The 22,042-nt window shown below is 40.3% G+C and overlaps 1 protein-coding gene across 1 annotated transcript in view; it reads right to left on the bottom strand.

Annotated features, from left to right (window-relative positions):
* LOC100563187 (cholecystokinin receptor) overlaps window positions 1-22,042 on the bottom strand; it is a 40,360-nt gene that overhangs the window by 17,022 nt on the left and 1,296 nt on the right. The window contains exons 2-3 of the mRNA XM_062966939.1: window positions 12,190-12,441; window positions 8,144-8,399 (exon numbers count right to left, since the gene is read on the bottom strand). Coding sequence (XP_062823009.1) covers window positions 8,144-8,399; window positions 12,190-12,441 — 508 coding nt within the window. The remainder of the gene's footprint in view (window positions 1-8,143; window positions 8,400-12,189; window positions 12,442-22,042) is intronic.

Raw genomic sequence — 22,042 nt, 5'->3', positions numbered from 1 at the left:
ATTATTTTCTTCAATCCAGTATACAGCAACACGGCCAACCATCTGTTTGGAAGATATTTTCATTGACTATGTAGCCCTGAAGCCTATATGTATTGGACCCAATACCAGACTTGAACAACTTTTGTGTTAGAGCTGTTGCTCCTTTTCATTGTGGTGGGTACGGCCAAATTGAGCTTTGTACGGGGAACTGTAACCATATATGTCATTTGGACACATTTTCTATGTACATAGACAATCGTTTGTGTGTATAGATACTTTACAAGTATTCTGGGACTTTGTATAGTGCCTCAAGAGCATCCCAAGGAAGGAGGGAGAGCATGGATGAGCTCCCTCTGTCAGCCCCAGCTCCCCATGCGGGGACATGAGCAAAGCCTCCCACAAAGAGGGTAGAAACATCAAAACATCTGGGCAACGTCCTTGCAGACAGCCAATTCTCTCACAACAGAAGCGAATTGCAGTTTCTCAAGTTGCTCCTGACACACACAAAAAACCTGGATTATCTGAGTCCACACTGCCATATACCGTATATACTCGAGTATAAGCCGACCCAAATATAAGCCGAGGCACCTAATTTGACCACAAAAAAAATGACTGAAGTATAAGCCAGGATACCAATCAAATTACTGTATATACTCGAGTATAAGCCGACCCAAATATAAGCCGAGGCACCTAATTTTACCACAAAAAAATGACTGAAGTATAAGCCAGGATACCAATCAAATTACTGTATATACTCGAGTATAAGCCGACCCAAATATAAGCCGAGGCACCTAATTTTACCACAAAAAAATGACTGAAGTATAAGCCAGGATACCAATCAAATTACTGTATATATTGGAGTATAAGCCGACCCAAATATAAGCCGAGGCACCTAATTTGACCACAAAAAAAATGACTGAAGTATAAGCCAGGATACCAATCAAATTACTGTATATACTCGAGTATAAGCCGACCCAAATATAAGCCGAGGCACCTAATTTTACCACAAAAAAATGACTGAAGTATAAGCCAGGATACCAATCAAATTACTGTATATACTCGAGTATAAGCCGACCCAAATATAAGCCGAGGCACCTAATTTTACCACAAAAAAATGACTGAAGTATAAGCCAGGATACCAATCAAATTACTGTATATATTGGAGTATAAGCCGACCCAAATATAAGCCGAGGCACCTAATTTTACCACAAAAAAATGACTGGTATAAGCCAGGATACCAATCAAATTACTGTATATATTGGAGTATAAGCCGACCCAAATATAAGCCAAGGCACCTAATTTTACCACAAAAAAATGACTGAAGTATAAGCCAGGATACCAATCAAATTACTGTATATACTCGAGTATAAGCCAACCCAAATATAAGCCGAGGCACCTAATTTTACCACAAAAAAATGACTGAAGTATAAGCCAGGATACCAATCAAATTACTGTATATACTCGAGTATAAGCCGACCCAAATATAAGCCGAGGCACCTAATTTTACCACAAAAAAATGACTGAAGTATAAGCCAGGATACCAATCAAATTACTGTATATACTCGAGTATAAGCCGACCCAAATATAAGCCGAGGCACCTAATTTTACCACAAAAAAATGACTGAAGTATAAGCCAGGATACCAATCAAATTACTGTATATATTGGAGTATAAGCCGACCCAAATATAAGCCGAGGCACCTAATTTTACCACAAAAAAATGACTGAAGTATAAGCCAGGATACCAATCAAATTACTGTATATATTGGAGTATAAGCCGACCCAAATATAAGCCAAGGCACCTAATTTTACCACAAAAAAATGACTGAAGTATAAGCCAGGATACCAATCAAATTACTGTATATATTGGAGTATAAGCCGACCCAAATATAAGCCGAGGCACCTAATTTTACCACAAAAAAATGACTGAAGTATAAGCCAGGATACCAATCAAATTACTGTATATACTCAAGTATAAGCCGACCCAAATATAAGCCAAGGCACCTAATTTTACCACAAAAAAATGACTGAAGTATAAGCCAGGATACCAATCAAATTACTGTATATACTCGAGTATAAGCCGACCCAAATATAAGCCGAGGCACCTAATTTTACCACAAAAAAATGACTGAAGTATAAGCCAGGATACCAATCAAATTACTGTATATACTCGAGTATAAGCCGACCCAAATATAAGCCGAGGCACCTAATTTTACCACAAAAAAATGACTGAAGTATAAGCCAGGATACCAATCAAATTACTGTATATACTCGAGTATAAGCCGACCCAAATATAAGCCGAGGCACCTAATTTTACCACAAAAAAATGACTGAAGTATAAGCCAGGATACCAATCAAATTACTGTATATACTCGAGTATAAGCCGACCCAAATATAAGCCGAGGCACCTAATTTTACCACAAAAAAATGACTGAAGTATAAGCCAGGATACCAATCAAATTACTGTATATACTCGAGTATAAGCCGACCCAAATATAAGCCGAGGCACCTAATTTTACCACAAAAAAATGACTGAAGTATAAGCCAGGATACCAATCAAATTACTGTATATACTCGAGTATAAGCCGACCCAAATATAAGCCGAGGCACCTAATTTTACCACAAAAAAATGACTGAAGTATAAGCCAGGATACCAATCAAATTACTGTATATACTCGAGTATAAGCCGACCCAAATATAAGCCGAGGCACCTAATTTTACCACAAAAAAAATGACTGAAGTATAAGCCAGGATACCAATCAAATTACTGTATATACTCGAGTATAAGCCGACCCAAATATAAGCCGAGGCACCTAATTTTACCACAAAAAAATGACTGAAGTATAAGCCAGGATACCAATCAAATTACTGTATATACTCGAGTATAAGCCGACCCAAATATAAGCCGAGGCACCTAATTTTACCACAAAAAAATGACTGAAGTATAAGCCAGGATACCAATCAAATTACTGTATATACTCGAGTATAAGCCGACCCAAATATAAGCCGAGGCACCTAATTTTACCACAAAAAAAATGACTGAAGTATAAACCAGGATACCAATCAAATTACTGTATATATTGGAGTATAAGCCGACCCAAATATAAGCCGAGGCACCTAATTTTACCACAAAAAAATGACTGAAGTATAAGCCAGGATACCAATCAAATTACTGTATATACTCGAGTATAAGCCGACCCAAATATAAGCCGAGGCACCTAATTTTACCACAAAAAAATGACTGAAGTATAAGCCAGGATACCAATCAAATTACTGTATATACTCGAGTATAAGCCGACCCAAATATAAGCCGAGGCACCTAATTTTACCACAAAAAAATGACTGAAGTATAAGCCAGGATACCAATCAAATTACTGTATATACTCGAGTATAAGCCGACCCAAATATAAGCCGAGGCACCTAATTTTACCACAAAAAAATGACTGAAGTATAAGCCAGGATACCAATCAAATTACTGTATATACTCGAGTATAAGCCGACCCAAATATAAGCCGAGGCACCTAATTTTACCACAAAAAAATGACTGAAGTATAAGCCAGGATACCAATCAAATTACTGTATATACTCGAGTATAAGCCGACCCAAATATAAGCCGAGGCACCTAATTTTACCACAAAAAAATGACTGAAGTATAAGCCAGGATACCAATCAAATTACTGTATATACTCGAGTATAAGCCAACCCAAATATAAGCCGAGGCACCTAATTTTACCACAAAAAAAACTGGGAAAACTTTGACTCCAGTATAAGCCGAGGGTGGTAAATTTCAGAAATAAAAACAGATACCAATACATTTACATTAGTTGAGGCATCAGTAGGTTAAATGTTTTTGAATATTTACATAAAGCTCAAATTTAAGATAAGACTGTCCAGCTCTGATAAAATCATTATTCTCATCTTCTTCAATGTAAATGTGCTTACGTATACTTTTAATAATAATAGAGTAGAATAATACATGTAATAATAATAATAATAATAATAATAATAATAATAATAATAATAATAAATACAGGAAAATAATACATGTAGTAATAAATAGAGTATAATAATAAAATAATAATAATAAGATCAGTGAAATAATAAATGTATTATTATTAATAATAAAAATAGAGTCAAATAAATGTAATAGTAGAAACAATAAGAGAGAAAAATAATAAATGTGATAATACCAATAATAATAGAGAAAAATAATAAATGTACCATATATTCTCGAGTATAAGCTGACCCAAATATAAGCCAACCAGGACCCTCACCCGAGTATAAGCCGAGGGGGGCTTTTTCAGTCTTTAAAAAAGGGCTGAAAAACTAGGCTTATACTCGAGTATATACAGTACATTAAATGAGGCATCAGTAGTTTAAATGTTTTGAATCTTTACATCAAACTGTAATTTAAGATATGACTGCTCAACTCCGATTAAATCATTATTTTCATCTTCAACGTAAATGTGCTTATGTATCCTTTTAATAATAATAGAGTGAAATAATAAATGTAATAATAATAAATGCAGTAAAATAATAAATGTAATAATAGAGTAAAATAATAAATGTATTATTAATAATAAAATAGAGTAAAATAAATGTAAAAGTAACAACAATAATACAGTAAAATAATAAATGTAATAATAATAATAAATAGGGTAAAATAATAAATGCAACAATATCAATAATAATAGAGAAAAATAATAAATATACCATATATACTTGAGTATAAGCCTAAAAAAAGGGCTGAAAAGCTAGGCTTATACTCGAGTATATACAGTAATCCATTTCAATGTGGATTTTATACAATGTGGAAGGAGCCTAAGAAGAACTCCTTGGCAGAAAGAATTGCTTGACTATACTATTTAACAAAATTGGAAAGTTTCTGTTCCTGGTTTGAAAGTGTTATTTCCTATTTAACTGTATAGTAATAATTACTTTGAGAGTAGTTGCTCTACTCCAGAAACGTTGTTTTTGTGGCACAAACTAGGTTGAATTGGGTTGCTATATGTTTTCTGGGTTGTGGACTATGTTGAGCCTCAATGATGAGAAATTCATTGAAAAACTATTGCAAAGTATTTGACCCCTCAAAAATTATCAAACTATTATAAAAAAACTTCAAACAAATGTTGGAAATGCGGTGACCAAGTGGGGACATTTTTCCACTGTTGGTGGACATGCAAAAAGGCGAAGAAATATTGGAAGGAAATCCATCAAAAAATACAGGAGATGTTGCAAATTAAGGTAGAGCTGGACCCAAAGTATTTTCTATTGGGTATGCTCAATGTAGAAAAAGATAAAAATAAAGAAATTTTGTTTAATTACCTTATCACGGCGGCCAGAATAATATATGCCAAGGATTGGAAAAACAAAGAAACACCTGAGCTAAGCAGTTGGTTAAATAAAGTTTTAGATATTATGAATATGGACAAATTGACGTATTTACTAAAAAATAATAATGGCATACCAAAAAGGCAAACGGATTGGGGCTTGATAAAGAAGTATTTTAGAGAAAAACAAATAATGATGCTAATTTAAATAATTAATCATTAGAAATAGATCAAATGTAAGAGAATACAAAATATCTGTGTATGAGATGGAAGTCAACTTTTATTTTTGTATTTTTTCAATTTCTTTTTTTTTTTTAAGCGTATTTCTTTCTTTTCTTTGGATCGGCTGTTTTCCGCGGGTTCTTCCGGTTGGATTCTCTGTTTTCTCTTATTCTATTTACCCTTACACTCACCCCTTTCCTTACCCTTCCCTGTCTGTCTGTATTACTCAGTTGTTAATTTTATTTGAAATGCCAATAAAAATTTATTTAAAAAAAAAAAAAGAAAAAAGAAAAACTATTGCAAAGTGTGCAATTGCAGGATGTCCCTCCCATGGAAGCAACATTTTTGCAGTTTAACCAGCTTTCCCATGTTTTTATGACAAAATCAATTAGGAAATGACATATAGAACCCAGGAATAAAATTTTGTTGCAGAGTGCTATTAAACCTGCTGCCGCCTGGGAATCCAACCCAGCCTTGCGATCTGGAGCAGGAGATGTATGTGTTGGGAATGGCAACCTTCTGCAAGCCTCCTATACTAGTCATTTGTTGTGTATATAATTCAGATTGCTTACTGTATTGCATATGTGTGTATGCAGTTTTCCTTAAGCCTATGTTGTGGGGGGGGGGGGCTGCAGATCATATGATTGGATCTGGGCTTGTCCAGGACTCAGACTCCGCTTTAGAAACAGAATGTTTTCAGACTCCAGTAGAAACTGTACAGTTTAGATACTGTAGAAACTGAATGCTTTAGAGAGCAGAGACTCTATTAGACTCTCAGAACAGAATGATGCTTTAAACTATGAAATGTTAAGATTATAAGAAAGATGCCCTGTGTTAAATACACAAAATACTTCAAATCCTATCTGTAACTGCTGGACTGATAAGCAATATACCTGTATGCTGAATACATGAAGTTTGTGAGTAAACCAACTATGTTCCTTTTAAAGAAGTCTACTTATTTTTGGTCTCTTGAGAGCACGATTTAAACCAAGATGTTTTCAGAAAGAACACTTCTGAAACTCTGTGCACTCTCTCTCTCTCTCTCTCTCTCTCTCTCTCTCTCTCTCTCTTGCTCTCGCTCTCTCTCTGTTTTTGTGAACTGGCATATCTTTGTCCCTAACCGTTCAGAGCTGAAGGTTGCCAGTTTGACTCTCTGAGATGGGGTGAGCTCCTGTCTGTCAGCTCTAGCTTGCGGGACATGAGAGAAGCCTCCCAGCTAACACGTCCCCTGGGCAATGTCTCTGCAGATGACCAATTATCTCAGACCAGAAGCGACATGCAGTATGTTATCAAGTCACTTCTGACATGATTAAAAATGGCCATGTTCCAGAAGCATTCTTTCCTGACCTTTCACTCACATCTATGGCAGGCATCTCTAGAGGTTGTGAGGTATAGCAGGCAACCTATGAGGATGCCTGCTATCAATGTGGGAGAAACATCAGGAGAGAATGCTTCTGGAACATGGCCAGACAGCCTGGAAAACACACAACAACCCTGTGATTCTGGTCATGAAAGCCTTCGACAACATGATTAAAAAACCCCAGGTATATCAGTCTAACAAATGAGAAACCTATTTGCCATGCATGAATACTAGTAGATATTTACCACTAGGGAGAAGGTTGACTCAAGTGAGTTTTAAACTCTTCTAAGGGAGAGTCCTGATTATCCCAAAATGGTGGTGAATGCCATTTTCCAAAAGGTTACGATTTCTAACAAGATCATCCCTTTCCAAAGATCATAATTCTCCAAAAGTATGGCCACCTGTGTTGAGGGCTTAGATGGGTCCCTTCCATGATTCCATGGTTCTATGCAAGCCTGGTGTGAAGTGGAGAGACCCACTGGGAAGGGCTAGATACAAAGGCCTTTGAGTTCCCCCACCCCCTGTTGTGGTTCAGTCTGATGATGAAGGGGGATTTGGGTTTATGCAGGCAGGCTGACCAAAGAAATGTTGAAGGCTCTGAATTGTCAGAAAGGCTGCAGGCTAGCAGAAGGTTGTGATAAACAGACTGAAGCAGAAGCCAGTGATAAGGGTGACCTTTCACAGGATTTAGAACATCAACAAGTCACAGGTGGCTTGGGCAGTGAGTCAGAGGAGTCTTCTTTAGATAGAGATACAAGGTTCAGGTTAAGAGTTCATCGTCCCAGGCGTTCTCTGAGAATAGCTGGTAAGCGTGTGGGAACTCAAGGACAAAGGAATGCTTTCTTAGCCTGTAAACATGGTTAAATAGGGAGAAACGGAAAGATTTCAGACGAAGCAACGTTGATTTTGTAAGCTTAATTCCTGCCAAGGGATTCTTGCTTTTGTTCATGCCTAGATCCTGTGTTTTGGATTGTAATTTGGAGTTCATGCTGCCTTGATTTTCAGGATTGATTTGCTATATTAAAGACTTTGAACTATATTCTACAGAGACTTTGAACTATATTCTGCAGATTGCCTTTGCTATTTGATTATTGCTTTCTTTACTGATTCTTAATAAGACTTTGCTATCGTTTGTCAAACTGTAAAAAACCAAGTCTGCTGTGGTGGAGTGCGTGTTAAGAGCAAGGTGAACCAACGCTGAGGTGCAACACCCCCCAGTCCACACCCACCCACCCACCACGCCAATGGACTGACCATGCCTGCCGGACGTGCCTGCCCGGCCAGTGTGGGCTGCACTGGAAGATGGCGGGGTGTCCAGGTGGGGAGGAGATGGAGCTGTAGACCGGGTACGGCAGCATGAGGAGGGCCGAGAGCAGCCAGGTGGCCGCGATGACCCGGTAGGCGTGGGAGCGGGTCTGCCAGACGCGGGACTGCAGCGGGTTGCAGATGGCGTTGTAGCGCTCAATGGCGATGGCCACCAGGCTGAAGGTGGAGACGCTCACCGACATCCCTGCCGGGCGGGACAACACAACAGGGTCAGGACATAGAATGCCAACACACACACACATTTTTGTAAATAAACCTTTTGTGATTATAAAGACGGAACTCTGGATCTTTGCCTCCTAAGCTCTAAATTCTTTCCAGCCACGTGGCACTTCACGCTCTGCCTGCTGTGAGCTGAATGCTCAACTATAAGTATCCTGCTGCTTTTGCATAGCTCAGGCCCAGTTCTTTACTATGAAAAAATGTAGTTATTGTTTTTGTAAACAAACCTTTTGTAATCATAAAGACAGATCTCCTGATCTTTGCCTCCTAAGCTCTACATTCTTTGCAGCCACGTGGCACTTCACGCTCTGCTTGCTGTGAGCTGAATGCTCAACTGTAAGTATCCTGCTGCTTTTGCATAGCTCGGGCTCAGTTCTTTACTATTAAAAAAATGTAGTTATTATTTTTTTAAATAAACCTTTTGGGATTATAAAAACGGAACTCTGGATCTTTGCCTCCTAAGCCCTAAATTCTTTCCAGCCACGTGGCACTTCACGCTCTGCCTGCTGTGAGCTGAATGCTCAACTAAAAGTCTCCTGCTGCTTTTGCATAGCTCAGGCCCAGTTCTTTGCTATGAAGAAATGTAGTTATTGTTTTTGTAAACAAACCTTTTGTAATTATAAAGACAGGTTTCCTAATCTTTGCCTCCTAAGCTCTACATTCTTTCCAGCCACGTGGCACTTCACACTCTGCCTGCTGTGAGCTGAATGCTCAACTATAAGTATCCTGCTGCTTTTGCATAGCTCGGGCTCAGTTCTTTACTATTAAAAAAATGTAGTTATTATTTTTTTAAATAAACCTTTTGGGATTATAAAAACGGAACTCTCGATCTTTGCCTCCTAAGCTCTAAATTATTTGCAGCCATGTGGCACTTCACGCTCTGCTTGCTGTGAGCTGAATGCTCAAACTATAAGTAGCCTGCTGCTTTTGCATAGCTTGGACCCAGTTCTTTACTATGAAGAAATGTAGTTACTATTTTGGAAATAAACCTTTTGGGATTATAAAGATGGAACTCTGGATCTTTGCCTCCTAAGCTCTAATTTTTTGCAGCCACGTGGCACTTCACGCTCTGCTTGCTGTGAGCTGGATGCTCAACTATAAACATCCTGTTGCTTTGGAATATTTTGAGTAGTTTTCTTTAACACACCCTGAAAAATCCTAACAGTCCCCAAGTGAGAAACAAGAGAGCTTCTGTAGGCTTGTTATTAAATTGGATTTGCATATAAGTCGGAATTGGGACATTCCTTGTTAGGAATGGTGGGAGTTGAAGTCCAAAATACCTGGAGGGCCCAAGTCTGCCCGTGCCTGATCTATCTATCTATCTATCTATCTATCTATCTATCTATCTATCTACACTGTATATATAAATGTAATGTGCATAATTAGGACCGAGTTAACAACAAAACCACTGGTCCAAATCACACCAAGTTTGGCCACAATCATCACTTTCCAAGGAGTGACCTTGCAGCTTCAAAGCCTGGCTGCTTCATACTTAGGGGACTCCATTGTTGGCCAACTTGAATACCACTGAATAGCTTTGAAGCTTCAAAGCCTTGGTGCTTCATACCTAGGGGATTCCATAGTTGGCCAACTTGAATACCATTGAATACCCTTGCAGCTTCAAAGCCTGGCTGCTTCATACCTAGGGGATTCCATTGTTGGCCAATTTGAATACTGTTGAATAGCCTTGCAGCTTCAAAGCCTGGCTGCTTCATACCTAGTGGACTCCATTGTTGGCCAACTTGAATATCACTGAATACCCTTGCAGCTTCAAAGCCTGGCTGCTTCATACCTAGGGGACTCCATGGTTGGCCAACTTGAATACAATTGAATAGACTTGCAGCTTCAAAGCCTGGCTGCTTCATATCTAGGGGATTCCATTGTTGGCCAACTTGAATACCATTGAATAGCTTTGCAGCTTCAGAGCCTTGGTGCTTCATACTTAGGGGACTCAATTGTTGGCCAACTTGAATACAATTGAATAGCCTTGCAGCTTCAAAGCCTGGTTGCTTCATACCTAGGGGATTCCATTGTTGGCCAACTTGAATACAGTTGAATAGCCTTGCGCTTCAAAGCCTGGCTGCTTCATACCTAGGGGACTCCATTGTTGGCCAACTTGAATACCGTTGAATAGCCTTGCGCTTCAAAGCCTGGCTGCTTCATACCTAGGGAATTCCATTGTTGGCCAACTTGAATACAATTGAATAGCCTTGCGCTTCAAAGCCTGGCTGCTTCATACCTAGGGAATTCCATTGTTGGCCAACTTGAATATCGTTGAATTGCGTTGCAGCTTCAAAGCCTGGCTGCTTCATACCTAGGGGATTCCATTGTTGGCCAACTTGAATACAGTTGAATAGCCTTGCGCTTCAAAGCCTGGCTGCTTCATACCTAGGGGACTCCATTGTTGGCCAACTTGAATACCGTTGAATAGCCTTGCGCTTCAAAGCCTGGCTGCTTCATACCTAGGGAATTCCATTGTTGGCCAACTTGAATACAATTGAATAGCCTTGCGCTTCAAAGCCTGGCTGCTTCATACCTAGGGAATTCCATTGTTGGCCAACTTGAATATCGTTGAATTGCGTTGCAGCTTCAAAGCCTGGCTGCTTCATACCTAGGGGAATCCTTTCTAGGCCACCTTGAATGCCATGAAGAAAACCTCACTTAGGACTACGCCACAGCAATGCATGGCTGGGCACAGCTAGTGTGTGTGTGTGTGTGTGTATATATATATATGTATATGTGTGTGTGTGTGTGTGTGTATGTGTGTGTGTGTGTGTGTGTGTGTGTGTGTGTGTATATATATATATATATATAAAAGGGTAATGAAATTTCGGCCTAGGACAAAACAACAAAACTACACATCCCAGAAACACTAAACTTGGCAGCACAACCCCTCATCCATGCCTCTACGTTCATACAACAAAAAGAAAAGAAAAATAAAGTCCTAATTAGAGGGAAAGGAATAATTGTTTTTATCCAATTGCTGCCAGTTAGAAGGCTAAGCTCCGCCCACTTCAAGGCTATACAGTGCTATTCAACCTGGCCAACCAAGATTTCCTCTAGATAGAAAACTCCCAAGCACTGAAGCCACAAGGCTACTCCGTCCCATTGAACCTGGCCTAACAAGGATGCCCTATGTAGAAAGCGGTCGGGCCTTTAAGCTGCAAGACTATTCAGTGCAGTTCAGGCTGGCCAAACAAGGATTCCCCTACTGAGGAAGTAGTCAGGTTTCAAAGCTTCTCTTTGATTGAGAGTGCTACTCCAGCTACTCCAGAAAACGGCCAGGCTTTGAGGCTGGAAAGCTATTCACTGCTATTCCACCTGGCCAACAAATGGTTCCCATAAGCCACAGCAACGCGTGGCCGGGCAAAGCTAGTATATATATAAAAGCTTTGGATCACATAGGGGATGTTTCCTTTGCTGACTGTGCTCTTGTTCAGAAGATGTTGCCTCGCTTTCGGTCCCTGTGAGACTTGAACAGGACTCAGTCCTCTTTGGCTGAACCTCGACTGAACTATCCTCGTTTACCTGGGAATATTATCTCTCCGTGATATTATTACAAGTAGATGCTAATTATGGTACGGCGCTGTGTACCGAGATAAGCACGCACAATGCCGACTCTCTGATGTGCCCGTGCTGAGGCTTGGTGGGAAAACAAGCCTTTGACATCGACAAACAATTAGGAGCCCGGCCGGCTGACGAGGGGAGAGCCGGACAACAGAGACACGCTGCCAAAACCTATGCCAGCGACGCACCCATGAGGTAGGCCACGGCCTTGCAGATGACCTTCCCGAAGACGAAGGTGTGCATGATGTTGGGGATGAAGGTGAAGGGCATGCAGAAGAGGGCCACCATGAGGTCGCTGAGGGCCAGCGAGAGCAGGAAGGAGTTGGTGACCGTGCGCATGCGCCGGTTGAGCACCAGCACCACCACGATCAGCGCGTTGCCCACCAGGCTCAGCAGGAAGATGGCCGCGTAGAGCAGCACCCGCACCGACACGTCCAGGTCTGCGGACGGAAGAACGGACAGGTAAGGAACATAGGAATTAATTCAATCCATCCATCAATCAATTAATCATTGAATTTATCGAATCCGGTCAATCATTCAATCCATTGAATCCTAGATTTGGTAGAGAACCCCTCCCCAGATCGCCATCCAGTCAATCAATCAATTAACCAATTGATCAATAATGCAATTAATCACATCCCAGAGTTGATAGAGACCCCCCTCAGATAGCCACCCAGTCAATCAATCAATTAACCAATTGATCAATAATTCAATTAATCACATCCCAGAGTTGATAGAGACCCCCCTCAGATAGCCACCCAGTCAATCAATCAGTTAACCAATTGATCAATAATTCAATTAATCACATCCTAGAGTTGATAGAGACCCCCCTCAGATAGCCATCCAGTCAATCAATCAATTAACCAATTGATCAATAATTCAATTAATCACATCCTAGAGTTGATAGAGACCCCCCTCAGATAGCCATCCAGTCAATCAATCAATTAACCAATTGATCAATAATTCAATTAATCACATCCCAGAGTTGATAGAGACCCCCCTCAGATAGCCACCGTCAATCAATCAATTAACCATTTGATCAATTCAATTAATCACATCCTAGAGTTGATAGAGACCCCCCTCAGATAGTCACCGTCAATCAATCAATTAACCAATTGATCAATTCAATTAATCACATCCTAGAGTTAATAGAGACCCCCCTCAGATAGTCACCGTCAATCAATCAATTAACCAATTGATCAATTCAATTAATCACATCCTAGAGTTAATAGAGACCCCCCTCAGATAGCAACCCAGTCAATCAATCAGTTAACCAATTGATCAATAATTCATTTAATCACATCCTAGAGTTAATAGAGACCCCCCTCAGATAGCTAACCCAGTCAATCAATCAGTTAACCAATTGATCAATAATTCATTTAATCACATCCTAGATTTGGTAGAGAACCCCTCCCCAGATCGCCATCCAGTCAATCAATCAATTAACCAAATGATCAATAATTCAATTAATCACATCCTAGAGTTGATAGAGACCCCCCTCAGATACCTACCCAGTCAATCAATCAATTAACCAATTGATCAATAATTCAATTAATCACATCCTAGAGTTGATAGAGACCCCCCTCAGATAGCCACCCAGTCAATCAATCAATTAACCAAATGATCAATAATTCAATTAATCACATCCTAGAGTTGATAGAGACCCCACTCAGATAGCCACCCAGTCAATCAATCAATTAACCAATTGATCAATAATTCATTTAATCACATCCTAGAGTTGATAGAGACCCCCCTCAGATAGCCACCCAGTCAATCAATCAATTAACCAATTGATCAATAATTCAATTAATCACATCCTAGAGTTGATAGAGACCCCACTCAGATAGCCACCCAGTCAATCAATCAATTAACCAATTGATCAATAATTCATTTAATCACATCCTAGAGTTGATAGAGACCCCACTCAGATAGCCACCCAGTCAATCAATCAATTAACCAATTGATCAATAATTCAATTAATCACATCCTAGAGTTGATAGGGACCCCACTCAGATAGCCACCCAGTCAATCAATCAATTAACCAATTGATCAATAATTCATTTAATCACATCCTAGAGTTGATAGAGACCCCACTCAGATAGCCACCCAGTCAATCAATCAATTAACCAATTGATCAATAATTCAATTAATCACATCCTAGAGTTGATAGAGACCCCACTCAGATAGCCACCCAGTCAATCAATCAATTAACCAATTGATCAATAATTCAATTAATCACATCCTAGAGTTGATAGAGACCCCCCTCAGATAGCCACCCAGTCAATCAATCAATTAACCAAATGATCAATAATTCAATTAATCACATCCTAGAGTTGATAGAGACCCCACTCAGATAGCCACCCAGTCAATCAATCAATTAACCAATTGATCAATAATTCATTTAATCACATCCTAGAGTTGATAGAGACCCCCCTCAGATAGCCACCCAGTCAATCAATCAATTAACCAATTGATCAATAATTCAATTAATCACATCCTAGAGTTGATAGAGACCCCACTCAGATAGCCACCCAGTCAATCAATCAATTAACCAATTGATCAATAATTCATTTAATCACATCCTAGAGTTGATAGAGACCCCACTCAGATAGCCACCCAGTCAATCAATCAATTAACCAATTGATCAATAATTCATTTAATCACATCCTAGAGTTGATAGAGACCCCACTCAGATAGCCACCCAGTCAATCAATCAATTAACCAATTGATCAATAATTCAATTAATCACATCCTAGAGTTGATAGAGACCCCACTCAGATAGCCACCCAGTCAATCAGTCAATTAACCAATTGATCAATAATTCAATTAACCACATCCTAGAGTTGATAAGAGACCACCCCTCAGATAGCCACCCAGTCAATCAATCAACCAATCAGTCATTCAATTATAGTAGAGTCTCACTTATCCAACATAAACGGACCGGCAGAATGTTGGATAAGCCAATATGTTGGATAATAAGGAGGGATTAAGGAAAAGCCTATTAAACATCAAATTAGGTTATGATTTTACAAATTAAGCACCAAAACATCATGTTATACAACAAATTTGACAGAAAAGGGAGTTCAATATGCAGTAATGCTAAGTAGTAATTACTGTATTTACGAATTTAGCACCAAAATATCACGAAATATTGAAAACATTGACTACAAAAATGAGTTGGATAATCCAGAACGTTGGATAAGTGAGTGTTGGATAAGTGAGACTCAACTGTAATTGAATCCTCGAGACCCCCCAGGTGGCCATCAAGTGAATCAATCAATCATTCATTCAATTAATCATTCAAATAATGGAATCCTCAAGTTGGTAGAGACTCCCCAGATGGCCATTAAGTCAATCAATCAATCAGTCAGCCAGTCATTCAATTAATAATTCAAATAATGGGAATCCTCAAGTTGGTAGAGTCATCCAGTAATTCAATCATTCAATCAACTATTCCATTAATGAAATCCTAGAGTTGGTAGAGACCCTATCCCAAATGGCCACCCAATCAGTCAATCATTCAATTACTTGAATCCTAGAGTTGATAGAGATTCTCCCCTGATGGCCATCCAGTCATTCATTCATTCATTCATTCATTCATTCAATCAATCAATCAATTGAATCCTAGAGTTTGTAGAGACCTCCCCAATAGCCATCCAATCATTCAATCAATCAATCAATTACTTGAATCCTAGAGTTGGTAGAGATTCTCCCCTGATGGCCGTCTAGTCAACCAGTCAACCAATCCATTTAATCAATCAATCAATCAATCAATCAAATCCTATACTTGGTAGAGAATCTAGCAATCAATCAATCAATAATTCACCCAATTATTCAATTAATTGCATCCTAGAGACACCCCCACCAGATAGCCATCCAATCATTCAATCAACCAATCAATAATTCAATTACTTGAATCCTAGAGTTGGTAGAGATTCTCCCCTGATGGCCGTCGAGTCAACCAGTCAACCAATCCATTTAATCAATCAATCAATCAAATCCTATACTTGGTAGAGAATCTAGCAATCAATCAATCAATCAATAATTCACCCAATTATTCAATTAATTGCATCCTAGAGACACCCCCACCAGATAGCCATCCAATCATTCAATCAACCAATCAATAATTCAATTACTTGAATCCTAGAGTTGGTACAGATTCTCACCTGATGGCCATCTAAGTCAACCAACCAACCAACCAATCATTTAATTAATTGCATCTTAGAGCCACCCCCACCCAGATAGCCATCCAGTCAGTCATTCATTCATTCAATCAATCAATCATTCAATTCATCGAAGCATAGAGACACCCCCCTCCCCAAAAAGGCTGTGCAGTTTCATCTCATTCTGCCAGGCAGGAATGCACAAAGCCCTCCCGACAGATGCACACTCTGCTTAAAAGCCTCAAGAGAAAGGAGGAGACTCTTCTGGGCTCCCAGGAAGCGGCCTATCCCACTAAAGGGAGGCGAGGCACCCAAGGGCCATCCAGTCCAACCCTGATTTTGCCAGGAGGGAAGGCACAATCAAAGCCCTCCCGGCAGGTGGCCATCACGTGGCCTCTGCTTAAAGACCTCCAGAGAAGGAAGGAGGCTGAGTCCCTCCTTCTCTTCCGGACTGGCGTCCTCTGACCACTGTTTGCCCAGACACTTCTCACGGAATTAGAGAGTTGGAAGAGACCCCTAGAGATCATCTAGCCCAGGGGTCCCCAAACTAAGGCCCGGGGGCCGGATGCGGCCCTCCAAGATCATTTACCTGGCCCCTGCCCTCAGTTTTATAATATAATATTTTTATATCAGTTTTAATAATATAATATTGTATATACATATAATATTGATAGAAATATTACAATGTAATACCAATCATAATACCATATAATATTAATTATATATTATATATTACATGTAATATTACTAATAATATTACAATATAGTGGTATAATTCAATATAGTAATATATAATGCTAATATTGTTCTATGCTAATAATAAAATATATTGTATATAGATATAAATTGTAAGCCGCTCTGAGTCCCCTTCGGGGTGAGAAGGACAGGATATAAATGTAGTAAATAAATAAATAATTAATAAATAAATTTTGACTTAGGCTCGCCCAAAATCTGAAATGACTTGAAGGCACACAACAACAATAAGCCTAATTAACTTGACTATCTTGTTGGCCAGAAGCAGGTCCACACTTCCCATTGAAATCCTGATCGGTTTGAGTTGGTTAAAATTGTTTTTATTTTTAAATATTGTATTTTTCTTTCGTTGTTGTTGTTGTTGTTGTTGTTGTTTTGCACGACAAATAAGACATATCCTTTCCCTGTTTCCAAAGCATGCCTAGACAGGCTTCACTGTGTTTCACTCTGTCCTGTTTACGTCACATCCCTTACTTTGAAGTTAGCAGAAATGTGAATCTCTAGGGACACTAACTTCTCATTGGTCAGAATGTCTTTTATGGCCCCAATAAACTGGACCATTTTGGTTCAGTCTCTTCTCCCTTTGTTCTTCTAGCTAACAAGAAGCATCTCGCCATCTCTCCTGGCAAGATCCAACTATTTAGAGCAGGGGTCCTCAAACTTTTTAAGCAAAGGGCCGGTCTACAACCCTTCAGACTGTTGAGGGGCCGAATTATCATTTGGAAAAAAAAATACGAACCAATTCCTATGCACACTGCACATGTCTTATTTGTAGTGCAAAACAACAACAACAATAATGAGAGAACAATACAATATTTAAAAATGAAAACAATCTTAACCAACATAAACCTATCAGGATTTCAATGGAAAGTATGGGCCTGCTACTGGCCAATGAGATACTCAAGTTAATTCGGATTGTTGTTTGTTGTTGTGTGCCTTCAAGTCATTTCAGAATTTGGGTGAGCCTAAGTCTAAAATTAATTATTTATTTACTTATTACATTTATTTACTACATTTATATCCCACCCTTCTTACTCCGAAGGGGACTCAGAGCAGCTGTATGTACATACAATATGTTATATTATTAGCATAGCACAATATTAGCATTATACATTACTATATTGAACTATACCACTATACTGTAATACTATATGTAATATATAACATATAATTAATATTATTATATGGTATTATTATTAGTATTATATTGTATAACAATATACATATATTATATATTATATACAATATATTATATTATTAAAACTGATATAAAAATGTATTATAAAACTGAGGGTGGGGGCCAGGTAAATGACCTTGGAGGGCCGCATCCGGCCCCCGGGCCTTAGTTTGGGGACCCCTGATTTAGAGGTTTGCTATTTTTCCTTTCTTATTTTCTCCTTAGAAACCAGTCTAGAGTAGACTAGACAGCTCCCAAGCCTTTCTATCTACAACGGAGTTCTTTTTACCTGAATAAACACTTTTTGAACTTTTATTGAGACTCTGCAGTCCATTGCAATCCTAAATAGACAAAGGCTTCTCTCTTTTCTCGCCCCGTGTAAGTAACTGCTGCATTTGAAAGCGTTTGCTACTCTGCTGATTTTTGGTGGAATCTCCCCCAGAGAGGGTTGAATTGAGTCTAACCGCTCAGAGATTGACACAACAAATCAAAGCACCATGGACAGCACTCTGTGTGTGTTCAGAAGCACTCTGGACGGAGCAGGGTTCAAAGTACAGGAAATTCCTGACAGTAAGAGCTGAAGACCCCCACAACCCCCCCCCCCCAAATACACACACACACACACTGCCTGGGAGTCAAGTGGAGCCTCCTTCCTTCCTTCCTTCCTTCCTTCCTGCCTTCCTTCCTTCCTTCCTTCCTTCCTTCCTTCCTTCCTTGCTTCCTTCGTTTTCGAAATCATGTCATTTTCCAAGGCCTTGAGCCTTCTCTGCCAAAGAGTGCTGATGTCTCTCCAAACTACACATCCCAGCAATACATAGCATTAATTAACTAAGCCATGGCTATTGAATCAGGGGGTGACTAGCCCTCAAAGAGGAACTCCAGGTGCAACTCCCGAAGCCTCTTCTCCTTTGGCTTTGGCTCAGCACTAAGTATGTTCATCTTAAGAAACCAAATCGATCTTCACAGATGAGAGAGGTGATGGGCCAGAACTCACACCAGGACCACCAAATAGGGACCACCAAACGCAGCATTGCCCAAACAAGAGTCAAAGAACATGAAAGGCACTGCAGACTAATTCAGCCAGAGAAATCAGCCATAGCAGAGCATTTGATGAACCAGCCTGGACACAGGATACTATTTGAGAACACAAAAATGCTGGACCATTCTAACAACTATCATGTCAGACTACACAGAGAAGCCATTGAAATCCACAAGCATGTGGACAACTTGAAACAGAAAGGAGGAAACCATGAAAATGAACAAAATCTGGCTACCAGTATTAAAAAACTCAAAAATCAGAACAGTAAATAAAAAGCAATACTCTGAAAACAGAGGATTTCCAGACATGAATCAACCAAGGGCAGTTAACGACTCTAAACAAAGGATGCCCCAGAGGCAGGAAGAAGACAGCAGATAAGCTTTTCAATGCTAATTAAAGTGATTAACTACACAACATTCACACTGACCTCTCTCACCCTAGACTTTCCACAGATATATATTAACCTCTTTGCTTAGTTTTCTCCATACCTCACAACCTCTGAGGATGCCTGCCATAGATGTGGGCGAAACGTCAGGAGAGAATGCTTCTGGAACATGGCCACACAGCCCGAAAGACATACAACAACACAGCAGATAAGCTTTTCAATGCTAATTAAAGTGATTAATTACACAACATTCACACTGACCTCTCTCACCCTAGACTTTCCACAGATATATATTAACCTCTTTGCTTAGTTTTCTCCATACCTCACAACCTCTGTTGATGCCTGCCATAGATGTGGGCGAAACGTCAGGAGAGAATGCTTCTGGAACATGGCCACACAGCCCGAAAGACATACAACAACACAGCAGATAAGCTTTTCAATGCTAATTAAAGTGATTAACTACACAACATTCACACTGACCTCTCTCACCCTAGACTTTCCACAGATATATATTAACCTCTTTGCTTAGTTTTCTCCATACCTCACAACCTCTGAGGATGCCTGCCATAGATGTGGGCGAAACGTCAGGAGAGAATGCTTCTGGAACATGGCCACACAGCCCGAAAGACATACAACAACACAGCAGATAAGCTTTTCAATGCTAATTAAAGTGATTAATTACACAACATTCACACTGACCTCTCTCACCCTAGACTTTCCACAGATATATATTAACCTCTTTGCTTAGTTTTCTCCATACCTCACAACCTCTGAGGATGCCTGCCATAGATGTGGGCGAAACGTCAGGAGAGAATGCTTCTGGAACATGGCCACACAGCCCGAAAGACATGCAACAACACAGCAGATAAGCTTTTCAATGCTAATTAAAGTGATTAATTACACAACATTCACACTGACCTCTCTCACCCTAGACTTTCCACAGATATATATTAACCTCTTTGCTTAGTTTTCTCCATACCTCACAACCTCTGAGGAGGCCTGCCCTAGATGTGGGCGAAACGTCAGGAGAGAATGCTTCTGGAACATGGCCACACAGCCCGAAAGACATGCAACAACACAGCAGATAAGCTTTTCAATGCTAATTAAAGTGATTAATTACACAACATTCACACTGACCTCTCTCACCCTAGACTTTCCACAGATATATATTAACCTCTTTGCTTAGTTTTCTCCATACCTCACAACCTCTGTTGATGCCTGCCCTAGATGTGGGCGAAACGTCAGGAGAGAATGCTTCTGGAACATGGCCACACAGCCCGAAAGACATACAACAACCCTGTGATCCCGGCCATGAAAGCCTTCGACAACTCACACCAGGAACCTCAACAGGGACAAAGGCAAGAGAGCCCACTTGGGCAGAAGAAAGGAAAGGCAAAGAGACAGGATGGGAAACAATGGATGCCTGGCTGGACAGAAGGACGTGTGGAAAGGATCTTGGGGTCCTTGTGGGGAGGATGGGGAACATGAGCCAGGAATGTCATGTGGAGGCTAAAAAGGCCAATATGGTTTTGGCCTTCATCAAGAGGAGTCTAGTGTCTAGATCCAGGGAAGTTCTGCTCCCGCTCTCTTCTCTTCTGCCTTGGTCAGACCACTTCACCTGGAATCGCACTGTGTCCCATTCTGGGCACCGCAGTTGAAGGGAGATGTTGACTCTAAGCTGGAAAGTGACCAGAGGAGGGTGACACAAATGGCCTGGAGAACAAGAATCCCTATGAGGAGCGGCTGAAAGAGCTGGGCATGTCTAACTTGCAGAAGAGAAAGCTGAGAGAGGAGAAACATGATGATGACCATGTATGTGAGGGGAAGTTATAGGCAGGACGGAGCAAGCTTCCTTTCTGCTGCCCTGGAGACGAGGGCTCAAGGGAACAACAGCTTCAAACTACAGGAAGGGAAGGAGATTCCACCTGAACATCAGGAAGAACTTCCTGACTGTGAGTGTGTGTGTGTGTGTGAGAGAGAGAGAGAGAGAGCAAGTGAGCTGTTCAGCAGTGGAACTCCCTGCTGCAGAGTGTACTGGAGGCTCCTGCTTTGAAGGCTTTGAAGCAGAGGCTGGGTGGCCATCTGCCAGGGGTGTTTTGAATACAATTTCCAGCTTCTTGGCAGAATGGGGTTGGACTTGATGGATAGCCTACCAGGTCTCTTCCAACTCGAGATTTCTAGGATTTGATGAGAGGAAAGGAGATTCCACCTGAACATCAGGAAGAACTTCCTGACTGTGAGTGTGTGTGTGTGTGTGAGAGAGAGAGAGAGTGCAAGTGAGCTGTTCAGCAGTGGAACTCCCTGCTGCAGAGTGTACTGGAGGCTCCTTCTTTGAAGGCTTTGAAGCAGAGGCTGGGTGGCCATCTGCCAGGGGTGTTTTGAATACAATTTCCAGCTTCTTGGCAGAATGGGGTTGGACTTGATGGATAGCCTACCAGGTCTCTTCCAACTTGAGATTTCTAGGATTTGATGAGAGGAAAGGAGATTCCACCTGAACATCAGGAAGAACTTCCTCACTGTGAGA

Source organism: Anolis carolinensis, unplaced genomic scaffold (assembly GCF_035594765.1).
Source record: "Anolis carolinensis isolate JA03-04 unplaced genomic scaffold, rAnoCar3.1.pri scaffold_46, whole genome shotgun sequence".
NCBI classification, from domain to species: domain Eukaryota; kingdom Metazoa; phylum Chordata; class Lepidosauria; order Squamata; family Dactyloidae; genus Anolis; species Anolis carolinensis.
Note: the sequence above shows the minus strand (reverse complement) of the source record. Positions and strands in the feature narration are given on the sequence as shown.